A 24,136-nucleotide genomic window follows, 5' to 3' on the forward strand; every position below is an offset into this window, starting at 1 on the left:
CCTGATTGTTAGTTCTCAAAGATGATCTTATTGATACATTTATTGCTCCATTATATTTTCTACATACTTTATATCTGGTTTTAGTTGTTTAGGTTTAAACGGGAAACGTTTTCCTATCCCGAAAAGTATATATATATATATATATTTTTATTTGTAGTGAAGGCCACGATTTAGCAGTGTAGGTGCGTTGCTGCTAAATTCATATTGGGGATTCACTGAACACAGTCTACAGATCCCCAACACACTGAACACAGTCTACAGATCCCCTGTTCCCCAACACACTGAACACAGTCAACACAGTCTATAGATCCCCAACACACTGAACACAGTCTACAGATCCCCTGTTCACTGAACACAGTCTACAGATCCCCAACACAGTCTACAGATCCCCAACACAGTCTACAGATCCCCAACACAGTCTACAGATCCCCAACACAGTCTACAGATCCCCTGTTCACTGAACACAGTCTACAGATCCCCTGTTCACTGAACACAGTCTACAGATCCCCTGTTCACTGAACACAGTCTACAGATCCCCTGTTCACTGAACACAGTCTACAGATCCCCTGTTCACTGAACACAGTCTACAGATCCCCTGTTCACTGAACACAGTCTACAGATCCCCTGTTCACTGAACACAGTCTACAGATCCCCTGTTCACTGAACAGTCTACAGATCCCCAACACACTGAACACAGTCTACAGATCCCCAACACACTGAACACAGTCTACAGATCCCCTGTTCACTGAAAGCAGCCTTGCTGTGCATCCTTTGGAAACCGAGCCCTTATCGTCATCAGATAAACCCTGTGGCTTAAATGGTTAAAGAAATTCACAACTGTAGCTTAGATCATATTGTAGAAGACTGCTGTGATGTTTAACTGCGTCTCAATAGGATCATATTGTAGAAGACTGCTGTGATGTTTAACTGCGTCTCAATAGGATCATATTGAAAACATAGCCACCAAAACTGAACCTCAACAATAAATCACAGCTTTCAAAAATGAAGCTCAAGGTCTTAGATAGTGACAGACAGATGATTGCGAACCCAGCACAATGTCTGAATTATTCAAGTCTGAAAAGTCTACCAAAAGCCTTAGTAGCTATTATCTGGCACTTAAACCATTACTCCTGATTTTCCAATGTGCTCCTTCCTTCACCAAATACAAAATATTTGGTAAGGACAGAAACCAAGACCTACCTGCCACATAGTAGCCCTCCTTATGTTCATTGCAAGCTTTTGGAGGAGTCCGTAGTACCCAAGGCAGCATTGGTTGAGGAGGACGTAGCTGCTCGGAGCGACTCGCTCCCTGCAGCAGTCTCACACAGCCTTCTATCGTCGTGGGTTCGGGTGTGTGTGTGTGTCTACCTGCCAGAGCCCCTCAGTAGGCGCCTGACAGAGTCAGTGACTCGCCCCAGCCTCAGAGACAGCACCAAATCAACAGCTGGCCCCTGTGATGTCAGCTCTAGCTCAGCCACTCACAGCATCCCGCCTCGCTGCACCCAGGCAGAGAGGCAGGCAGGAAGCACATCTCAGAGGAGCGCGCGGCTGAGGAGGCTAAATTGGGCACTTTCTTCATTACCGATTCTGCTGCCCTGCCATGCGCTTACACCAGAGGAGGGAGGCGAGGGACAAAGGAAAACAGGAGCTCCCTCCTCAGAGGGGAGGAGAGGAGAGAGACAGAGGAAAGAGAGAGACAGAGAGGAAAGAGCGAGAGAGAGAGTAGGGAGTAGGGGGACAGAGAGGAGAGAGTGGGGGGACAGAGAGGAGAGAGAGAGAGGAAAGAGAGAGAGAGTAGGGGGACAGAGAGGAAAGAGAGAGAGAGTAGGGGGACAGAGAGGAGAGAGAGAGAGTAGGGGGACAGAGAGGAGAGAGACAGACAAGAGAGACAGGATGGGCATCTGTCTCCCCATATACAGCAATGAGAGAACAGAACAAACCACGCTCCATGGGATGGATGGCCAATGAGAGAACAGGACACACCATGGGAGGGGATGGATGTCCAATGAGAGGACAAGCTGTTCAAAGTGTACCTTGCTCATTACAGTTGGGTATATTTCAACCAGACGGAGACAAAGCACAAGACTGCTCCAACCAACTAGTGCCGGGCAATATGGCCCAAATATCATATTACTGCATAAAACAAAAAATGGATGGTATTTGCCACTATTTTAGGTTTTTGAATAATAAAAAAGTCATACATGTTCTTTATGAGTAGTGAGTGATCCTAGGGTGGCAACACATTGATACTATGTGATTTCAAAATGGGTCTTTCTCCATTCTCATTGTTCAAATTCAAACAAAAATCATTTTCAGCATTTTCATAAGTTCCTGCACTCATTTGAGATCATTTCCACACTGCCACACATGGCTGCATGATGTGGACAAACAATACAGGCCTTATTTTGAACCAAACGTTGCAATTGGAATTTGACTTGACTTTGACTTTAGAGTAAAACACTTGTGACCTGTTGGAATCATGAAAATAGAATGACTATTCTAATTCTATAGTTAGAATATAATAGTGGGCACTTGGAATACAGTGTTGTTTGACATGACAACGAGTGAAAATGCCAGGAAGGAGTTATTGTGACAAGGTAGGAACCAAAATAGTTAAGCGTTTCCAAGGGGACTCTATAACCTTTGGCTACATTGAATGTTCTCTTAGCTACTTCATGTAGCGAACATATTCGTGCTTTGCGTATTCCCCTTTGATTTAGAAGACACTGTTGCACAAACATGCTGATTTAGGTCTAAACTAGAGGTCGACCGATTAAATCGGAATGGCCGATTAATTAGGGCCGATTTCAAGTTTTCATAGCAATCGGAAATCAGTATTTTTGGGCGCCGATTTTTTTTATATCTATATTTTTTTACACCTTTATTTAATCTTTATTTAACCAGGCAAGTCAGTTAAGAACATTCTTATTTTCAATGACGGCCTAGGAACGAGGCAGAATGACAGATTTTTACCTTGTCAGCTCGGGAATCCAATCTTGCAACATTACAGTTAACTGGTCCAACGCTCTAACCACCTGCCTCACGAGGAGTCTGCCTGTTACGCGAATGCAGTAAGCAAAGGTAAGTTGCTAGCTAGCATTAAACCTATCAACGACTGTCGTTGCTCCAATGTGTACTTAACCATAAACATCAATGCCTTTCTTAAAATCAAAACACAAGTATATATATTTTTTAAACCTGCATATTTAGCTAAAAGAAATCCAGGTTAGCAGGCAATATTAACCAGGTGAAATTGTGTCACTTCTCTTGCGTTCATTGCACGCAGTCAGGGTATATGCAACAGTTTGGGCTGCCTGGCTCGTTGCGAACCAATTTGTCAGAATTTTATGTAATTATGACATAACATTATGACATAACATTGAAGGTTGTTACAACGTAACAGGAATATTTAGACTTATGGATGCCATCCGTTAGAACGGAACGGTTCCGTATTTCACTGAAAGAATAAACGTCTTGTTTTCGAAATTATAGTTTCCGGATTTGACCATATTAATGACCTAAGGCTCGTATTTCTGTGTGTTATATTATAATTAAGTCTATGATTTGATAGAGCAGTCTGAGCGGTGGTAGGCAGCAGCAGGCTCGTAAGCGTTCATTCAAACAGCACTTTCGTGCATTTGCCAGCAGCTCTTCGCTTTGCTTCAAGCATTGAGCTGTTTATGACTTCAAGCCTTTCAACTCCCGAGATTAGACTGGCATTACTAAAGTACCCATTAGAACATCCAATAGTCAAAAGTATATGAAATACAAATGGTAGAGAGAGAAATAGTCCTATAATAACCACAACCTAAAACTTCTTACCTGGGAATATTGAAGACTCATGTTAAAAGGAACGACCAGCTGTTCTCATGTTCTGAGCAAGGAACTGAAACGTTAGCTTTCTCACATGGCACATATTGCACCTTTACTTTCTTCAACACTTTGTTTTTGCATTATTTAAACCAAATTGAACACGTTTCATTATTTATTTGAGAATAAATAGATTTTATTGACGTATTAATTAAGTTAAAATAAGTGTTCATTCAGTATTGTTGTACTTGTCATTATTACATATATATAAAACGTTTTTTAAAGAAAATCGGTATCTGCTTTTTTTTGGGGTCCTCCAATAATCGGTATTGAAAAATCACAATCGGTCGACCTCTACTATATACGGAATCAAATCATTGGCCACTTTAATAAATGGATCACAAGTCACTTTAAATAATGTCTACATATCTTACATTACTCATCTCATATGTATATACTGTATTTTATACCACCTATTGCATCTCGCCTATACCGCTCGGCCATCAATCATCCATATATTTATATGTACATATTCTTATTCCATCCCTTCACTTGTGTGTGTATTAGGTAGTTGTTGGGGAATTGTTAGATTACTCTACTCTACTCCTCTAACCATGTGTATGTGACCATTAACATCCTCTAACCATGTGTATGTGACCAATAACATCCTCTAACCATGTGTATGTGACCATTAACATCCTCTAACCATGTGTATGTGACCATTAACATCCTCTAAGCATGTGTATGTGACCATTAACATCCTCTAAGCATGTGTATGTGACCATTAACATCCTCTAACCATGTGTATGTGACCATTAACATCCTCTAACCATGTGTATGTGACCATTAACATCTGCTAACCATGTGTATGTGACCAATAACATCTGCTAACCATGTGTATGTGACCAATAACATCTGCTAACCATGTGTGTGACCATTAACATCTGCTCACCATGTGTATGTGACCATTAACATCCTCTAACCATGTGTATGTGACCAATAACATCCTCTAACCATGTGTATGTGACCATTAACATCCTCTAACCATGTGTATGTGACCATTAACATCCTCTAACCATGTGTATGTGACCAATAACATCCTCTAACCATGTGTATGTGACCATTAACATCCTCTAACCATGTGTATGTGACCATTAACATCCTCTAAGCATGTGTATGTGACCATTAACATCCTCTAACCATGTGTATGTGACCATTAACATCCGCTAACCATGTGTATGTGACCAAATACACTGTGATTTGGATTTTAACTAGTTAGCTAGCTAGCCAGCTAACTAGCGATGAGCGGCAAACAAGATTTAGGCCAAACTTGCCAAGACAAACTAGCGGTTGGCAGATGTAAGAAACACAAGCTAATAGTGTAATTTTAGAACGCTAGGGGATTTACATTAAGAAGCTAAATGAAAACAGCATCGTTGTCATTAACATTTTTGCATGTGCTACATTGACCATGCAAACTGAACGCAAGTGTCTCGTGGTCAAACAACAACAAATGGGGCTAGATGGGGCTAGGTCTGTGTGGAAAGCAGAATGGATAGTTGGAGAGCAGAGAGAGACGACTATACACACGGTGTATCACATTTAACAAACCAAACATTTTAAATACCGTTATAGAAGGTAAAGTAAAAACCCAAACCGGTCCATGCATCAATACCAGTATATCGTAAAATACGGTGTACCGCCCAGCTCTACAACTAACCACAGAAAATATGCTCAAGTCAATTGTAGTATGTTACAGTGCTACTAATTAATGGAGACGTTCAGAGTGATCATAAAACGTAGGGGAATATAGGGGAAATCAGGTGTTATTTGTTCCAATCCCTTAAAAACTGAAGTAAATAATAGATGCTGTCAGGGTAGGAGGAAAGCTCTCCCTGTCCCTTAGCAACAGACGCTGGTGACAACTGATCTGATCACATTTTTCACTACAGTTACAAGTCCACCAACTGAAGTAGCTACGCCACCAACACGGTCACTGAATCTCATAAACCCAACAGCCTCGCAAACTGCCAGTAGTCTCCTTTGATGCACACAATCGATAAACAAAGAGGAATCAATCATGTTGCAATGTTCACTGTGTCAAGCTGTGAAACCGGATGGGCCTACCTACGTTACTGACGTCTGTCTGACTATATCACGAGGAGGAAGTTGGATAAGAACATAAAGCATTTAAGCATACAAATTCATCATGATTTCCCTCCCCCCACCACACACAAATGCACAGACACACACCTGAGTAATTAAAGAAGAAATTACACAGCATCAGACTATTCAATATTCTCAATTTACACCCCTAATTTGGACATAAATCAAGAGTTGTGTCACTGCACTCCTAACGGCAGAGCCTCCAGCAATGAAAGCCAAATCGGTGAGCCTCGGCACAGAATTATTAATGGCAGCACTAGACAACCAGGATAGATAGTTCATAACTCAGGCAAGTGTGCCTCCTTGACTTTCTAACTAGACATTAAATACAATACGGCAGTGACATGTATAAAACTGTAGCCTAGCATAAGTCACTCTCAAACCCAGCTATAGTCCTATAGTCCTAAAACAATAGAACTACTCATCAAACAAGCCCACAGTGGGGTTCTGCATCTAGCTATCAGCTAACTGGAGCCTTCCCTCTTTGATTAACAAACTCCAAAGCCAGACAAAAAAGGGACCACTATTTCAACAAAACTGCGGTGTCTCGGCAACGCTTCATACATTAGCCTATTAGGCGTTGCGTTTTAATTTGCTGTGAGAAGTGACGGATGTGCTTAGTTAGGCTATATTTCCCCACCGAGTTCTCCATTTATGGCAATAGCATAATACTATCCTAATGAGCATCCCTTGGGTTGAACAGACAGCAGGGAAACACTCCTGTAGTAGACTCTGCATCCTCATTATAGAAGCGGTAGGAAGGACACTGAGCTGACATGTCACCCATTTACTTTAGTATAATAAAAAACACTTCATCACACCAGCCAAGCCAATGGTAGGCACCATAATTACTGTAAGTACGTCTATGTTTTTACCTCTATTTAGCTAGGAAAGTCAGTTAAGAACAAATTATTTTTAATGATGGCCTACACTGGCCGCCCTATGGGACTCCAGCCGGTTGTGATACAGCCTGGATTCGACCCAGGGTGTCTGTAGTGACGCCTCAAGCACTGAGATGCAGTGCCTTAGACTGCTGCACCACTCGGGAGCCCAGGTATGCCTGCATAGAGAGATCCCAGCATATTGGCAATCAAATTACACGTTATTGGTGGCATGATAGTGATTGAACATTAATACATTCCCTACTTTAGAATGAAAGTCTGAAGACAAGCCCTGTCAGTGACCGTTCTTTCAGCACTCCATCCCTCTGACAAGAGGAATAGCAAGCGATATGAGGACAGCTGAACATGATACATGAAGAGAAGTGTCATGCAGAATATGTCAAACACAATTAGCCCAACTAGTTAGTGGGGCTTTAGCGTCATGACATGCCTTGAAATAAGATGTTGTCCACGCTCCAATTATGAACTGCACCAGAGCTCGAGGACTATGTGATGGAGTGTTTTGTTTGTGTATTGTGAACGGACACCTCTTGTGGATTTTCTCAACAGGTACCTCGGACTGGGGAGTAACGTTGTTCTCTCCACCATTTTAGCATGTTATTTATTCTCACACTGACATATACAGGCTGGTGAACGTGAACCATTGCCATTAGCGGACAGTTAACGCGAAAACAAAGTTACTTCGGAAGGCACGAACTGCAGGGTATAACGTTAGTGTTCCTTAGTTCTACCAACTAGAGCTAACTAGAACAGTGTTATTTCAAACATGTATATTTAGTTTGTACAGAGGTATCATTCCTGCATGTCTAAAATGCATAACTAACTAGCTAGTTACTATTGTTAACTAGCCAACAGCGAGTTTGCAAAGCTAGCTAGTTGTTGATGAGGCAAACGAGCAGGCCTTGCTTGCGGCGCTTCGGGGGAAGCTAGGTACGTTAGCCAACCACGATAAATGATACCTAGTTTAGCTAACTAGCTCGTTACCAATGACTTGTTTGTATTAAAATCAAGCCATCTAAACGCAACTCTTACCTGTGCCAAGTTGATCTTTGAATTCGTTTGAGTTTAGCTAGCTAGCCAACAAGCTAGTTAGCTAACGTAGCCCTTCAGCTCGACAAATTATTCCGACCTTAGCTAGTTAGCGAACTAAGCTAGCTAAATTTGCCACTAAAATGGTCATTTGATAACCTAACTACACAAATTCACCGTTAATCCCCACAAAGAACGTGTGCGAAGAAACAAACACATGTTGTCTTACCAGAAACGTTGACAAAAACAGAATGATTTATAAAAACAGCTGCGTGTGGCCAGGGAAAGATCAGTGTGTAGCCGCAACAGACCGAGGCTAACATTCAGCACAAGACGAAACGGGAAATTGGAGAGTACAGCAGGAAGCACCGGGACTGACAGTCTGCCCAGCAAATCCGAATGAGCGTCCAGTGATCGTTCTACTGTAGGGGTCATGTACTACTAAAATTAGATGTATTGAGCATGCTTTTGAGTCTGGTAGAAACGTTTATATGAATTTGAAATCACTTAGAAAAGTATCGTTGGAATTATATATATATTTTTAAACAGCTTTTTAGTCAAGATTCTAGAAAGTTGCAGGCGTCTTATCTTGAACGCAACTCCTATGGAATCCGCTACGCAAACTACGTAGCTGCTGTCAAAGTTTCCCGCGAAACTACTGCACATGCAAATCTATATCAAAACATTTCTGCACTGGTGGTCTGTATCCTCTTACTAATGTATTTTTTTTCAAACTAACAAGTGCAAAGCCTTAGCATGTATAATCTCTTGTACATTTGAAGTGGGTTGAGCTGTAGCTAAAAACGTGGATGGGAATTTGCTGTGCATAGCTAGCTAGTTAGCTAACGTTACCGTGGAAGTTAATGTAACCGTATTTGTCAGAGTACCTTTGTAACCATCCTCCTGTATCCCTATTCTTCCTAGCACCAATAGTCTTCTCGTTCTTTGTCTTACCTTAACAGATATCCTTCAACTGGGTAACCCAGCAGTCTCTTAGCACCTTACCAATAAGAGCAGAGGAGCAGTCATCTCGTGGCAGTTCAGCAGCCTGTTCCTGATATTGTCGCAGGTAAATCCATGCTATGAGATGACAGTTGAGCTGAGACATGGTGCCACCAAGCTGTAAAACAGCACTGAATGCATTTTAGTCATTTAGCAGACGCTCTTATCCATAGAATCTTACATTAGTTGGTGCATACATTTTCATACTGACTCCCGTGGGAATCGAACCCGCATGGAGCCAAATTTGAGTAGTGCCTCAATTTTTTGCAAAATGCCAAAGCCAGTCTGGATGATTCATTGTCAGTCTGGATGATTCATTGTCAGTCTGGATGATTCATTGTCAGTCTGGATGATTAATTGTCAGTCCGGATGATTCATTGTCAGTCCGGATGATTCGTTGTCAGTCTGGATGATTCGTTGTCAGTCTGGATGATTCATTGTCAGTCTGGATGATTCATTGTCAGTCTGGATGATTCATTGTCAGTCCGGGTGATTAATTGTCAGTCCGGATGATTCATTGTCAGTCTGGATGATTCATTGTCAGTCTGGATGATTCATTGTCAGTCTGGATGATTCATTGTCAGTCTGGATGATTCATTGTTAGTCCGGGTGATTAATTGTCAGTCCGGATGATTCATTGTCAGTCTGGATGATTAATTGTCAGTCTGGATGATTAATTGCCAGTCTGGATGATTAATTGTCAGTCTGGATGATTAATTGTCAGTCTGGATGATTAATTGTCAGTCTGGATGATTAATTGCCAGTCTGGATGATTAATTGCCAGTCTGGATGATTAATTGCCAGTCTGGATGATTAATTGTCAGTCTGGATGATTAATTGCCAGTCTGGATGATTAATTGCCAGTCTGGATGATTAATTGCCAGTCTGGATGATTAATTGTCAGCCAGGGTTGGTTTTTCTTCTTACTGTTGTTTTTCTCTCTTCATTCTTTGCAAAGGCATCTAAAAGTCAAGACGGGCCATGAGTGAGGTCCAGGATAGGGATTGTGATCCCCAGAACTCCCATGTTGACAGGAGATGGGACAGTCAGTTGTCAGTCCTCCCAGACAAGCTACAACAGAGACTGATGCCATTCCAAAAGGAGGGGGTCAAATTCGCCCTATCAAAGAATGGAAGGTAGGTGGTTGTTAGTGAATCAAGCCCTTTTTACATCAACAGCTTTGTCACAAAGTACTGTACAGTAACCTGGCCAAGGCCCCAAATAGTAAGCAGAAGCACAGTTTGTGCTCACTTTATTCACCAAGTCATTGTTACTTTAAAAGCAAAAAAAAATAGTTAAAATGTGTATTAAGCCTGTAGCCTGAATCACCTCAGCCTCGCACAATGTGAGCAGCAGAAGAAAAAGCCAGCCAGAGCCAGACTACTCATCCGTCCGTCCCAGCCAGTCAGTCAGTCAGTCAGTCAGTCAGTCAGTCAGTCAGTCAGTCGATCAGTGGATGTAAGAATCCCAGGGGACAGGCAGTCAGGGACAGTCAGGTCAGAGTAGTCAACCTGAGCAGTAGATCAATACAGGGACAGTAGAAGTGATGTACTGTGAGGATGAGTCATCCAGTCAATATGTTGGAGACATCAATGTGACCGTAAACACTATCTGGGCTTTGTAGGGTTCTGTGTACGGTTTCTCCATGGAGACGAGTGATGCAAGCTGTTAGCGATCAGGAGAGCCAGGTGCTGTGTTGGAGTTGTTGTAGTGGGACCAGAGGCTGAGGCAGATCAGAGCAACACACACATTGACTGCCAAGTTTGGTTAATCTTTTAGGACACCCTCCGTGGACAGAGGTTGACATGTTTGTATTGAAGAACTCTAGCTAATAGTTATAAATTATACAGACTCTTCTAATAGAGAATCAGGTTGTTTGATTGCCCACCTCGCATCAATATGTAGCCTGGTTTGGAATTAAGTTGATGCCAATTTATTTGATTTATTATTTGTATTTATTTATTTTATTATTTGAAATGCAATTTAGAAAGGCTTGATAGTATCTGGGAGCCTGACACTAATCTTCTTATGATAATGTAGTGTCAGTTACATTGCATTCCACTTGGACATAATGTCAGTTACATTGCATTCCACTTGGGCATAATGTCAGTTACATTGCATTTCACTCGGGCATAATGTCAGTTACATTGCATTCCACTTGGGCATAATGTCAGTTACATTGCATTCCACTTGGGCATAATGTCAGTTACATTGCATTCCACTTGGGCATAATGTCAGTTACATTGCATTCCACTTGGGCATAATGTCAGTTACATTGCATTCCACTTGGGCATAATGTCAGTTGGCTTAAACATTCTATTTGAATGAGGTTGTGCGAAGTACATCACATGCCATCTAACTAAAGCGTTATTGTAAGTGTCTGCCGGGGCCACTTGTAAGGGTTGCCACGCCGACGCTGGTGTTACAACAGATCAATAGACAGATAGACTGTGTTGTTGCTTCTCTTGCCTGAGCTTCAAAATCACTGTGAAATTCAATACCACAGCTGATGTTGATGTGTGCATTAAATCCCCGGACCCCAACACAGACCCCCAACACACAACTGGTCCCCGATGATATTCTCAGTTTGGATGTCATGTGTGATTTGTCACCTCCTTAGCCAATAGATTTAAAGATATGACTTTAAAATAAGTTTAAACTACCCCCCTCCTTATTGTATGATATAAACAGTGTTTTATTTGAGATGGGGGGGTGTAATTGTCAGCCAGGCGTTTGCTTTGCTGAGCCAGACTAAGCAGAAACAGCTCTACATCAATTATAAAGGCTTATTATTGAATTAATTACAAACTGCTGATTCATCACGATGCAGTGACGAGGAAAATGTGACAAGTATGTAAAATAGCTTTATTTTCATGCTGACATAGGCCTAGTGAATGACTTCGCTTAATGATCCTAGAGCTTGTAGATCTGATAGGATTAGTGAGGTGTGTTCCCATTTTAAAAACGTTTAAGTTTTATTGTTTTCACATGCACAAGTACAGTGAAATTAATTTTTTGCTAACTCTAAACCCAACAATACAGTAATCAATAACTGTGTAATACTAAAAATAACGTAAGGTTGTTGATATTAAAAGATAGGTACAGGTCCCAGAAAAATAATCCCCCTACTTAAATAGCCTACCTGCCCGTTGATAAGAAAGCATGAATAATATGAATGTATGGTAATGTATGAGCCTCAGTGTAAGTAGTCTAGTCTATGCTCCATTCATTGAAGACAAGACAAAAGACTTAAATGATTGTGTGGAAGGTCAAAGACCCCGCCTCCATCCCGGGAGGAGGAGCTACGTTTACAGACATCTTGGTGCTGGTGGGTTTCACAGATAACATTAAAAAAGTTGTTCAACGTGCTGTTGTCAAGCAACCGTGGCAGTCAGAGCATCCTCCATGAAACCAGCTGTCTGGCTGAACGGGCCTCCTATTCCCTGTATAGTGCATTACTTTTGACAACAGCCTGGGCTAAAAAGGAGTGCACTACATAGGGAACAGGGTGCCTTTTGGGATGTACCCAGGTTATTGAAAGAAGAATGATTAATGCGTGGAGAAATGGAAAGCACCTGGCTGAAAGGAGCCTCTCTCGCTGTCTTTCTCCCTCTGTTTTCTCTCTATCTCTCTCTCGATCTCTCCCTCCCTCTCTCCATCTCTCTACTCCCATTGTGTGTGTATGCATTATGCTGGTTGAGCAGAGTGGGCTGGCAATTAGAAGAAACACCAGTGGAAGGTGCTCATTAATCATGCTGTTCAACTGAAGGGGAGGGAGGGGGATCACAACTGCTTTTCTCATGGGTAGACTAGCTCTACCTACCTGGGCTACATTTTGAATATCACATCTCACGATCATTGCAGACTAGCTCTACCTACCTGGGCTACATTTTGAATACAACATCTCACAATCATTGCAGACTAGCTCTACCTACCTGGGCTACATTTTGAATATCACATCTCACGATCATTGCAGACTAGCTCTACCTACCTGGGCTACATTTTGAATATCACATCTCACGATCATTGCAGACTAGCTCTACCTACCTGGGCTACATTTTGAATATCACATCTCACAATCATTGCCGACTAGCTCTACCTACCTGGGCTACATTTTGAATATCACATCTCACGATCATTGCAGACTAGCTCTACCTACCTGTGTTACATTTTGAATATCACATCATTGCAGACTGGTGTTGCCTACCTGGGCTACATTTTGAATATCACATCATTGCAGACTGGTGTTGCTTACCTGGGCTACATTTTGAATATCACATCATTGCAGACTGGTGTTGCCTACCTGGGCTACATTTTGAATATCACATCATTGCAGACTGGTGTTGCCTACCTGGGTTACATTTTACATTCAAGTCATTTAACAGACGCTCTTATTCACAGAGACTTACAATCAGTCCATTCTACTAAAGAAGCCCAAACGACCACGAACAGCCATGATAATCAGAATTAGGAGAAGCCTAAAACCTATTTCAATATACAGTGCATTCTGAAAGTATTCAGACCCCTCGACTTATTCTAAAATTGATTACATAATTCCCCCCCTCATCAATCTACCCACTATACCCCATAATGACAAAGCAAAAACAGATTTTTAGAAATGTTTGCAAATGTATTAAAAATTAAAAAAAAACATAAATATCAAATGTACATAAGCATTCAGTCCTCAGTACTTTGTTGAAGCACCTTTGGCAGTGATTACCCAAGTCTTCTTGGGTATGACGCTACAAGCTTGGCATACCTGTATTTGGGGAGTTTCTCTCATTGTTCTATGCAGATCCTCTCAAGCTCTGTCAGATTGGATGGGGAGCGTCGCTGCACAGCTATTTTTACGTCTCCCCAGAGATGTTTGATCGGGTTCAAGTCCGGGCTCTGGCTGGGCCACTTGAGCATTCAGAAACTTGTCCCGAAGCCACTCCTGCGTTGTCTTGGCTGTGTGCTTAGGGTCGTTGTCCTGTTGAAAGTTGAACCTTCACTCTGGAGCAGGTTTTCAACATGGATCTCTCTGTACTTTGCTCTGTTCATCTTTCCCTCGACCCTGACTAGTCTCCCAGTCCCTGCCGCAGAAAAACCTCCCCGCAGCATGATGCTGCCACCACCATGCTTCACCGTAGGGATGGTGCCAGGTTTCCTCCAGACATGAAAAATAGTTTTATCAGATCAGACCAGAGAATCTTGTTTCTCATGGTCTGAGAGTCCTTTAGGTGCCTTTTGGCAAATTCCAAGCAGGCAGTCATGTGCCTTTTACTGAGGAGTGGCTTCCATCTGGCCACTCTGCCATAAAGTCCTGATTGGTGGAGTGCTGCAGAGATGGTTGTCCTTCTGGAAGGTTCTCCCATCTCCATACAATAACTCTGGAGCTCTGTCAGAGTGAGCATTGGGTTCTTGGTCACCTCCCTGGCCAAGGCGCTTCTCCCCCGAGTGCTCAATTTGGCCGGGCGGCCAGCTCAAGGAAGAGTCTTGTTGGTTCCAAACTTCTTCCATTTAAGAATGATGGAGGCCACTGTGTTCTTGGGGACCTTCAATGCTGCAGACATGTTTTGGTTTTCTCTCTCCAGGGAAGGGGTCTGAATACTTTCCGAATGCACTGTAGCTACTATCTGAAAAATAAATGCTAGAAAGAGTGTTGGTGGAATCCGTCATGAACAGGGAGGTGTGGATAAAAGCCTGTTTTGTAAAAGCTGGTGGAGGGAACATGCTAACAGCGTATAACCTTGTGAGCAGGGTAATAAAACTGTCATCATTGATCTGTGGAGCTACTACACTTAGAATTGCAAAGGGAGGAAGCTGTGGTGTGATTATGTTCTGAGTGGCAGTGGCTCTGTCGTATCCAACTGATGGACAGACCTGAATGGGAATCATACCTCTTATTTGTGTTGATATTGATTATGTCATAATATATTTAGCAATATCAACTTGACTCTCAGTTTGAAATGGGGACCATAGTCTAGGCTATAGTGTTACTGCACACTCACTAGACTAATATATATACACACACACACACTACAGGGTCTTCAGAAAGTATTCATACCCCTTGACTCATTCATTTTGTGGTGTTACGTTCCCCAGCAAGAATGTCGCTCAAACAGAAGGAGGAACTAACAGAGTCACTGACAACAGCCTAAACAGGTGAGGTTCAGGAGGGCTTCTGAAAGACACTCATGGAGGGGTGTCCACTGAAAGTTGACTAGTAACAACTGGGACCTAAAAGACACCCAACATGAACGCCCACAAAATTTGCCCAAGAAGAGGCAAACAAAAGGTCAATCCCACAAAACTTAAAGACAGGGAACAAACTAAACATCAAATAAGGAATGTTTGTGTAAAAATCGCAATAGGGAGCGCCAACTGAAGGAGTTTTGGTGATGGTGTTTTTGGAGCATGATGGTTTGTTGGTGATGTGGACACCAAGGAACTTAACTCTCGACCTGCTCCACTGCAGCCCAGTCGATGTTAACGGGGACCTGTTCGGCCCTCCTTTTCCTGTAGTCCACAATCAGCTCCTTTGTTTTGCTCACATTGAGGGAGAGAGTGTGGTGCCAGGACAACAACGATAGGTCTCTGACCTCCTCCCTATAGACTGTCTCATCGTGGTTGATCAGACCTACCACTGTTGTGTCGTCAGCAAACTTAATGATGGTGTTGGAGTCATGCTTGGCCACGCAGTCGTGGGTGAACAGGGAGTACATGAGGGGACTAAGCACACACCCCTGCATGCCACAGAACATGATTCCGCCACCACCATGCTTCACGGCAGGGACGGTGTTAGACGGTGATGCGCTGTTCCTGGTTTTCTCCAGACATATCCCTTTGCATTCAGGCCGAAGAGTTCAATTTCAGTCTCATCAGACCACAGAATCTTTTGCCTTATGATCTGAGTCTCAGGTGCCTTTTTGGAAACTCCAGTCGTGCTGTCAAGTACCTTTTTTCCAGGAGTGGCTTCCGTCTGGCAACTCTCCCATAAAGCCCAGATTGGTGAAGTGCTGTAGATACACAGTTGTTCTTCTGGCATGTTCTCCCATCTCAGTCAAGGAACTCTGTACTTTTGTCAGTGGTCATTGAGTTTTTGGTCACCTCTCTGACCAAGGTCCTTCTTGACCAGTTGTTCAGTTTGATCAGAGGGCCAGCTGTAGACAGAGTCTGGGTAGTTCCATAATTCTCTCAATGATGGAGACCACTGGACTCTTGGAATCAATTGTTTTATACCCTCCCCCAGATATATGCCTCATGACAATTCTATCTTGGAGCTCTACGGACAGTTCCCTGGACTTCAGGGGATAGTTCCTGCTCTGACATGCACTGTCATCTGTGGGACCTTATATAGAGACAGGTGGGTTTCTTTCTATGTCCAAACAATTGAATTTGGCCACAGGTGGACTCCAGCCAAGTTGTGGTGACGTCTCATCGTTGACCAAAGGAAATTGGATGCACCTGAGCTCAGTTGGGAGTGTCATAGCAAAGGGGTGTGAATACTTAGTGTGTACATTTAGATATTTCTGTATTTCATTTTCAGTAAATTAGCAACTTTCTAAAAACATGTTTTTACTTTTGTCATTATGGGTATTGTGTGTAGATGGGTGAGAGAAATTCAGGCTGTAACACAACAAAATGTGGAATAGGTCCAGGGGTCTGAATACTCCCTGAAGTCACTGTACATACATACTCACTCACTACCGGAAGGTTGCAAGTTCAAACCCCCGAGCTGACAAGGTACAAATCTGTCGTTCTGCCCCTGAACAGGCAGTTAACCCACTGTTCCTAGGCCGTTATTGAAAATAAGAATTTGTTCTTAACTGACTTGCCTAGTTAAATAAAGGTAAAATAAAAAAATAAATTGACACTCCCACACAAAACCCACACATATTCATATACACTACATATGCTAACACACACACACATACCGACACAACACAAACACACATGCACGTGCACACACACACACACACTTTTACACTCATCATTTTTACTGCTACTCTGTTCTTTATTTTTCTCTTAATATTATCTATCCTGATGTCTAGTCACTTTACCCTGCCTTCATGTACATATCTACCTCAAATACCTTATTATTATCTATCCTGATGCCCAGTCACATTACCCTGCCTTCATGTACATATCTACCTCAAATACCTTATTATTATCTATCCTGATGTCTAGTTACTTTACCCTGCCTTCATGTACATATCTACCTCAAATACCTTATTATTATCTATCCTGATGTCTAGTCACTTTACCCTCCCTGCAATTACCTCATACCTCTACACATTGATCTGGTTCTGGTACTTCCTGTATATAGCTGCACATTGATCTGGTACTTCCTGTATATAGCTGCACATTGATCTGGTACTTCCTGTATATAGCTGCACATTGATCTGGTACTTCCTGTATATAGCTGCACATTGATCTGATACTTCCTGTATAACTCCATTCTTGTGTATTTAATTCCTCTTGTGTTACAATTTTTAATTTGTATTATTATTTTTAAACTGCATTGTTGGGAAGGGCTCGTAAACAGGCATTACACGGTAAAGTCTACACCTGTTGTATTCGGCGCATGTGACCAATCCATTTTGATTTGATTGCTAGTGCAATCAAATATTCTATGTCCTCCCCTCTCAACCCCTGTCGTTCTCTTCTCTGTTTCAGGTGTATGATCGCAGATGAGGTAAGCCCTGAGGCACACACAACCCAACCCCCCTTGTCCTATCAAATCTATTTTCCTCAAATAATATATGCTATGCTTCCCTCTGAATTAATTCGTCAAGTTTAAGAAACCTTCCTAGCCATGTAATCATTTTTGACATAAAGTCATTCTAGAATGTATTGGTGTCTCAGAATGTCAGGAACACTCCATCACATGCTTACCTTTGAGCCAGGCAATGATTGTGTTCGGTTTGTTTTGTTTCTGAAATGAGTTTTCATGGATTATATCCATACATCATTGTTTTCATCCTCTACATTGTACTGTTAATCCTCTTCTCCAGATGGGTCTAGGGAAGACGGTGCAGGCTATCTCTGTGGCCTACGCCTACAGACAGGAGTGGCCTCTGCTCGTCGTGGTGCCCTCCTCTCTAAAGTACCTCTGGATCGAGGAGATGGAGAGGTGGATCCCTGAGCTCAACCCTGGAGATATCAACCTGGTGGAGACCAAGAGTGACACGCTGTACGTTACCCCATGTTAACTTCATCTGGACTCTGGTCTGCTTTTCCTGCGCTGCTTGGTTGTGGTCCTGGTTTCCCTACTGAAGTTCTCCACCTGTTAAAATGCAGGTTCATGTTTTTAGTTTGTTCTGGAGGCACCTCTGCAGAGTGGTCACTAACTAGCACAGCCACAAAGTCATCAACTCTTAAACCTAACCTTAACCACACTGCTAACCCTAATGTCTAACCTTAACCACACTGCTAACCCCAATGTCTAACCTTAACCACACTGCTAACCCTAATGTCTAACCTTAACCACACTGCTAACCCTAATGTCTAACCTTAACCACACTGCTAACCCTAATGTCTAACCTTAACCACACTGCTAACCCTAATGTCTAACCTTAACCACACTGCTAACCCCAATGTCTAACCTTAACCACACTGCTAACCCTAATGTCGAACCTTAACCACACTGCTAACCCCAATGTCTAACCTTAACCACACTGCTAACCCTAATGTCTAACCTTAACCACACTGCTAACCCTAATGTCTAACCTTAACCACACTGCTAACCCTAATGTCTAACCTTAACCACACTGCTAACCCTAATGTCTAACCTTAACCACACTGCTAACCCCAATGTCTAACCTTAACCACACTGCTAACCCTAATGTCGAACCTTAACCACACTGCTAACCCCAATGTCTAACCCTAACCTTAACCACACTGCTAACCCTAACCTTAACCACACTGCTAACCCTAATGTCTATCCCTAACATTAACCACACTGCTAACCCCAATGTCTAACCCTAACCTTAACCACACTGCTAACCCCAATGTCTAACCCTAACCACACTGCTAACCCTAATGTCTAACCTTAACCACACTGCTAACCCCAATGTCTAACCCTAACCTTAACCACACTGCTAACCCTAACCTTAACCACACTGCTAACCCTAATGTCTAACCTTAACCACACTGCTAACCCTAATGTCTAACCTTAACCACACTGCTAACCCCAATGTCTAACCTTAACCACACTGCTAACCCCAATGTCTAACCCTAACCTTAACCACACTGCTAACCCTAACCTTAACCACACTGCTAACCCTAATGTCTAACCTTAACCACACTGCTAACCCTAATGTCTAACCTTAACCACACTGCTAACCCCAATGTCTAACCCTAACCACACTGCTAACCCCAATGTCTAACCTTAACCACACTTCTAACCTTAACCACACTGCTAACCCCAATGTCTAACCCTAACCACACTGCTAACCCTAATGTCTAACCTTAACCACACTGCTAACCCCAATGTCTAACCCTAACCACACTGCTAACCCCAATGTCTAACCTTAACCACACTTCTAACCTTAACCACACTGCTAACCCCAATGTCTAACCCTAACCACACTGCTAACCCTAATGTCTAACCCTAACCACACTGCTAACCCTAATGTCTAACCCTAACCACACTGCTAACCCTAATGTCTAACCCTAACCACACTGCTAACCCTAATGTCTAACCCTAACCACACTGCTAACCCTAATGTCTAACCCTAACCACACTGCTAACCCTAATGTCTAACCCTAACCACACTGCTAACCCTAACCTTAACCACACTGCTAACCCAAATGTCTAACCCTAACCTTAACCACACTGCTAACCATAATGTCTAACCCTAATGTCTAACCTTAACCACACTGCTAACCCTAATGTCTAACCCTAACCACACTGCTAACCCTAATGTCTAACCTTAACCATGCTGCTAACCCTAATGTCTAACCCTAACCACACTGCTAACCCTAATGTCTAACCCTAACCACACTGCTAACCCTAACCTTAACCACACTGCTAACCCAAATGTCTAACCCTAACCTTAACCACACTGCTAACCATAATGTCTAACCCTAACATTAACCACACTGCTAACCCTAATGTCTAACCCTAACCACACTGCTAACCCTAATGTCTAACCTTAACCACACTGCTAACCCTAATGTCTATCCCTAACATTAACCACACTGCTAACCCCAATGTCTAACCTTAACCACACTTCTAACCTTAACCACACTGCTAACCCCAATGTCTAACCCTAACCACACTGCTAACCCTAATGTCTAACCCTAACCACACTGCTAACCCTAATGTCTAACCTTAACCACACTGCTAACCCCAATGTCTAACCCTAACCACACTGCTAACCCCAATGTCTAACCCTAACCACACTGCTAACCCTAATGTCTAACCCTAACCACACTGCTAACCCCAATGTCTAACCCTAACCCTAACCACACTGCTAACCCCAATGTTAACCCTAACCCTAACCACACTGCTAACCCTAATGTCTAACCCTAACCTTAACCATGCTGCTAACCCTAATGTCTAACCCTAACCACGCTGCTAACCCTAATGTCTAACCCTAACCACACTGCTAACCCTAATGTCTAACCCTAACCACACTGCTAACCCTAATGGCTAACCCTAACCTTAACCACACTGCTAACCCTAATGTCTAACCCTAACCACACTGCTAACCCTAATGTCTAACCTTAACCACACTGCTAACCCAAATGTCTAACCCTAACCTTAACCACACTGCTAACCATAATGTCTAACCCTAACCACACTGCTAACCATAATGTCTAACCCTAACCACACTGCTAACCCTAACCCTAACCACACTGTTAACCCTAATGTCTAACTATAACCTTCAATTAAGACCAAAAAGCTCATTTTTGTTTTCCTGATTTTTACAACATAGTACATGTTGACTTTGCAGCTGGTCTATCTAAGGGAGATCTTTCAGTTCTGCCTCCTGGACAAGACTCATGACAATACATGTTAACCTGCAGTTTAAAATTGTAAATGTGCAAATTGATATTTTCATTCCTGCTAAATGAACGTCTATTTTCTCAATCAATTTAGTTCAAGTTGACAGTATCAGTGCAGCAGCAGTCAATGTTTTCACTGTTAGAGATAATTGATCATCGGTGTGTCTCTGTCCACTCTACAGAGGCAGTACGGTAACAGTGTTGGGTTACGGGCTGCTCACCACAGACCCATTATAACACACTATAACCCATTATAACACATTATAACCCTCTGTGTGTTATATAGGGGGATCAGTAGCAGTAAGGTAACAGTGTTGGGTTATGGGCTGCTCACCACAGACGCACGCCCCCTGGTGGAGGCTCTGACCAGACAGAGGTTTAATGTGGTGGTGGTGGATGAGTCCCACTACCTCAAGTCCAGGAACGCAGCCAGGTCTAAGATACTGGTACCACTCATCCAGAACGCCAAGCGGGCCATCCTACTGACGGGCACCCCGGCCCTGGGACGGCCAGAGGAGGTACGGTACCCCCGAAGGTCCGAACGTCCGAACACACGCCATCCCCCGATCACACATTTCTGTCCTATTCTGACATTTGAACCAGCTTGGCCCGCTGGGATCCTATCATTCCTTCAGTACTTCACAGACCATCTGCATTGAACCTGTCTGTACCTAGAGGAAGCATGAAGGGCTGGTTGAGTACAGATGGTCTGGGATTTCAAGGCTCTAGAAACCATTGCAGCTCTGTTCTTTCTGTAGTATTTATAACTTTAAAATGACACACACACACACACACACACACCAACCACAGAGCCCGTGCCAGAGAACCAGCATCCCTCCCTCCCTTCCACCCACACGTTACTATTGTTCACGACACCAAACCTTCCATTTCCCCGTGTAACAGCAGAGTATTCTTGGCTCCACTGTGCTGCTACAGTGCTTTGATGAGGACATTCACAGTGGCTGTAGTTATTCACATGGCTGCTGCCTGAAAAGCTCCATTTGAATAATTGTCCATTATTATCATCATGGTAGAAATGTTCCGTTTAGTGCCTTGAAGAGTGATCATGGTTAGAATGGAGGGGGCTGAACACATCTGCCACACCTCTCTCACACACACACACACACACACACACACACACATCTCTCACTCACACACACACACACACACACACACACACACACACACCTCTCTCACACACACACACACACACACACACACACACACACACACACACAAACACACACATCTCTCACTCACACACACACACACACACACACACACACCTCTCACTCACTCACACACACACACATACACCTCTCACTCTCACACACTCACACACACACACACACACACACACACACACACACACACATACACACCTCTCTCACTCACTCACTCACACACACACACACAAATACACACACCTCTCTCACTCACACACACACACACACACACACACACACATACACACACCTCTCTCACTCACACACACACACCTCTCTCTCACTCACACACACATTATATTTATTATGTTTCCACAGCTCTTTATGCAGATAGAGGCTCTCTATCCTAGGATGTTTGGAACGTGGAGTGACTACGCCAAACAATACTGTAACGCCCACTACATGTAACGCCCTACACACACACACACACACACACACATACAAACACACACACACACACACATGCAAACACACACATACAAACACACACACACACACACACATACAAACACACACACAGTAATAATGACCATTGGCATTGTGAAAATGCTACATCTCCCACTTTCCTCCCAAAATGACAAACAGCAGTGTGTACATACTGGGCAGTCGCATAATGACACTGCAGCAGACAGACACACTGACCCAAACCCTGGTGTCTGTCCCTCTCAGGTTCTTTGGTAACAGGAGACAGTGGGACTGTCGTGGTGCCTCTCATCTTGAGGAACTCCACCAGCGTCTCAGTGAGATCATGATCCGGAGGCTGAAGGCACAGGTCCTCCCCCAGCTACCCCCCAAAATACGCCAGCGCATCCCCTTCGACCTGCCCAAAGACGCTGCCAAGGTAACGGACAGACAGACGGGCAGACAGATCGAAACACACATACACGCTGACAAACGGCTGGACGGACGGACCCCTCTAGACAGAAGGGAGACGGGGTGCTAAATATTCTGAAAATATCCCCTCATTATCATATCTCTCTCTCTCACACTCCCCCACCCTCCCTCTCTTGCTCTCCCATCCTGTTGCTCGGCAATAGTATCCAATTTACACTAGTTATCATTTTATCTCCCATTGCCATATGGTTTTTATTTCAGTCTTGCCCTTTTCCATTCATAAGTAAAGTAGCCTTTCATACTGATCAGCACTCGCTGTCTGTTCTATAAAACTGAATGCATATTCAAACAGTAGCCAGTTCATTTCTATTTCATTGAACTTTATTTCCATCATATCTGTATTTTGTGGGCTCTTTTATCCACGATGAGCTCTGTGGACAGTATACTCAGCTCTCTACCCTGTGAGCTCTATACCGCTCTACCCTGTGAGCTCTCTACCCTGTGAGCTCTATACCTCTCTACCCTGTGAGCTCTATACCTCTCTACCCTGTGAGCTCTATACCCTGTGAGCTCTATACCGCTCTACCCTGTGAGCTCTATACCGCTCTACCCTGTGAGCTCTATACCCTGTGAGCTCTATACCTCTCTACCCTGTGAGCTCTCTACCCTGTGAGCTCTATACCTCTCTACCTTGTGAGCTCTATACCGCTCTACCCTGTGAGCTCTCTACCCTGTGAGCTCTATACCGCTCTACCCTGTGAGCTCTATACCTCTCTACCCTGTGAGCTCTCTACCCTGTGAGCTCTATACCGCTCTACCCTGTGAGCTCTCTACCCTGTGAGCTCTATACCGCTCTACCCTGTGAGCTCTATACCTCTCTACCCTGTGAGCTCTATACCCTGTGAGCTCTCTACCCTGTGAGCTCTATACCTCTCTACCCTGTGAGCTCTCTACCTCTCTACCCTGTGAGCTCTCTACCCTGTGAACTCTATACCTCTCTACCCTGTGAGCTCTCTACCCTGTGAGCTCTATACCTCTCTACCCTGTGAGCTCTCTACCCTGTGAACTCTATACCTCTCTACCCTGTGAGCTCTCTACCCTGTGAGCTCTATACCTCTCTACCCTGTGAGCTCTCTACCCTGTGAGCTCTATACCTCTCTACCCTGTGAG

At 43.3% G+C, this 24,136-nt stretch overlaps 2 protein-coding genes across 2 annotated transcripts in view; one reads left to right on the forward strand and one right to left on the reverse strand.

The window, feature by feature from the left end:
- The window catches only part of LOC139402723 (R3H domain-containing protein 1-like), a 44,916-nt gene extending 43,367 nt beyond the window's left edge, over window positions 1-1,549 (reverse strand). Inside the window, exon 1 of the mRNA XM_071146624.1 lies at window positions 1,201-1,549. The gene's annotated coding sequence lies outside the window, so the exon portion shown is untranslated. The remainder of the gene's footprint in view (window positions 1-1,200) is intronic.
- An 8,341-nt stretch (window positions 1,550-9,890) lies between these two features.
- Window positions 9,891-22,973, forward strand: LOC139402725 (DNA annealing helicase and endonuclease ZRANB3-like; the record flags this gene model as incomplete). Its single annotated transcript, XM_071146626.1, has 6 exons — window positions 9,891-10,045; window positions 17,571-17,589; window positions 17,909-18,087; window positions 21,193-21,424; window positions 22,451-22,536; window positions 22,802-22,973. Coding segments are annotated over exons 1-6 (843 nt in total), but the record flags the coding sequence as incomplete, so codon positions are not given.
- Window positions 22,974-24,136: the final 1,163 nt, after the last annotated feature.

The sequence above is a fragment of the Oncorhynchus clarkii genome, unplaced genomic scaffold, assembly GCF_045791955.1.
Source record: "Oncorhynchus clarkii lewisi isolate Uvic-CL-2024 unplaced genomic scaffold, UVic_Ocla_1.0 unplaced_contig_3570_pilon_pilon, whole genome shotgun sequence".
Classification (NCBI taxonomy): domain Eukaryota; kingdom Metazoa; phylum Chordata; class Actinopteri; order Salmoniformes; family Salmonidae; genus Oncorhynchus; species Oncorhynchus clarkii.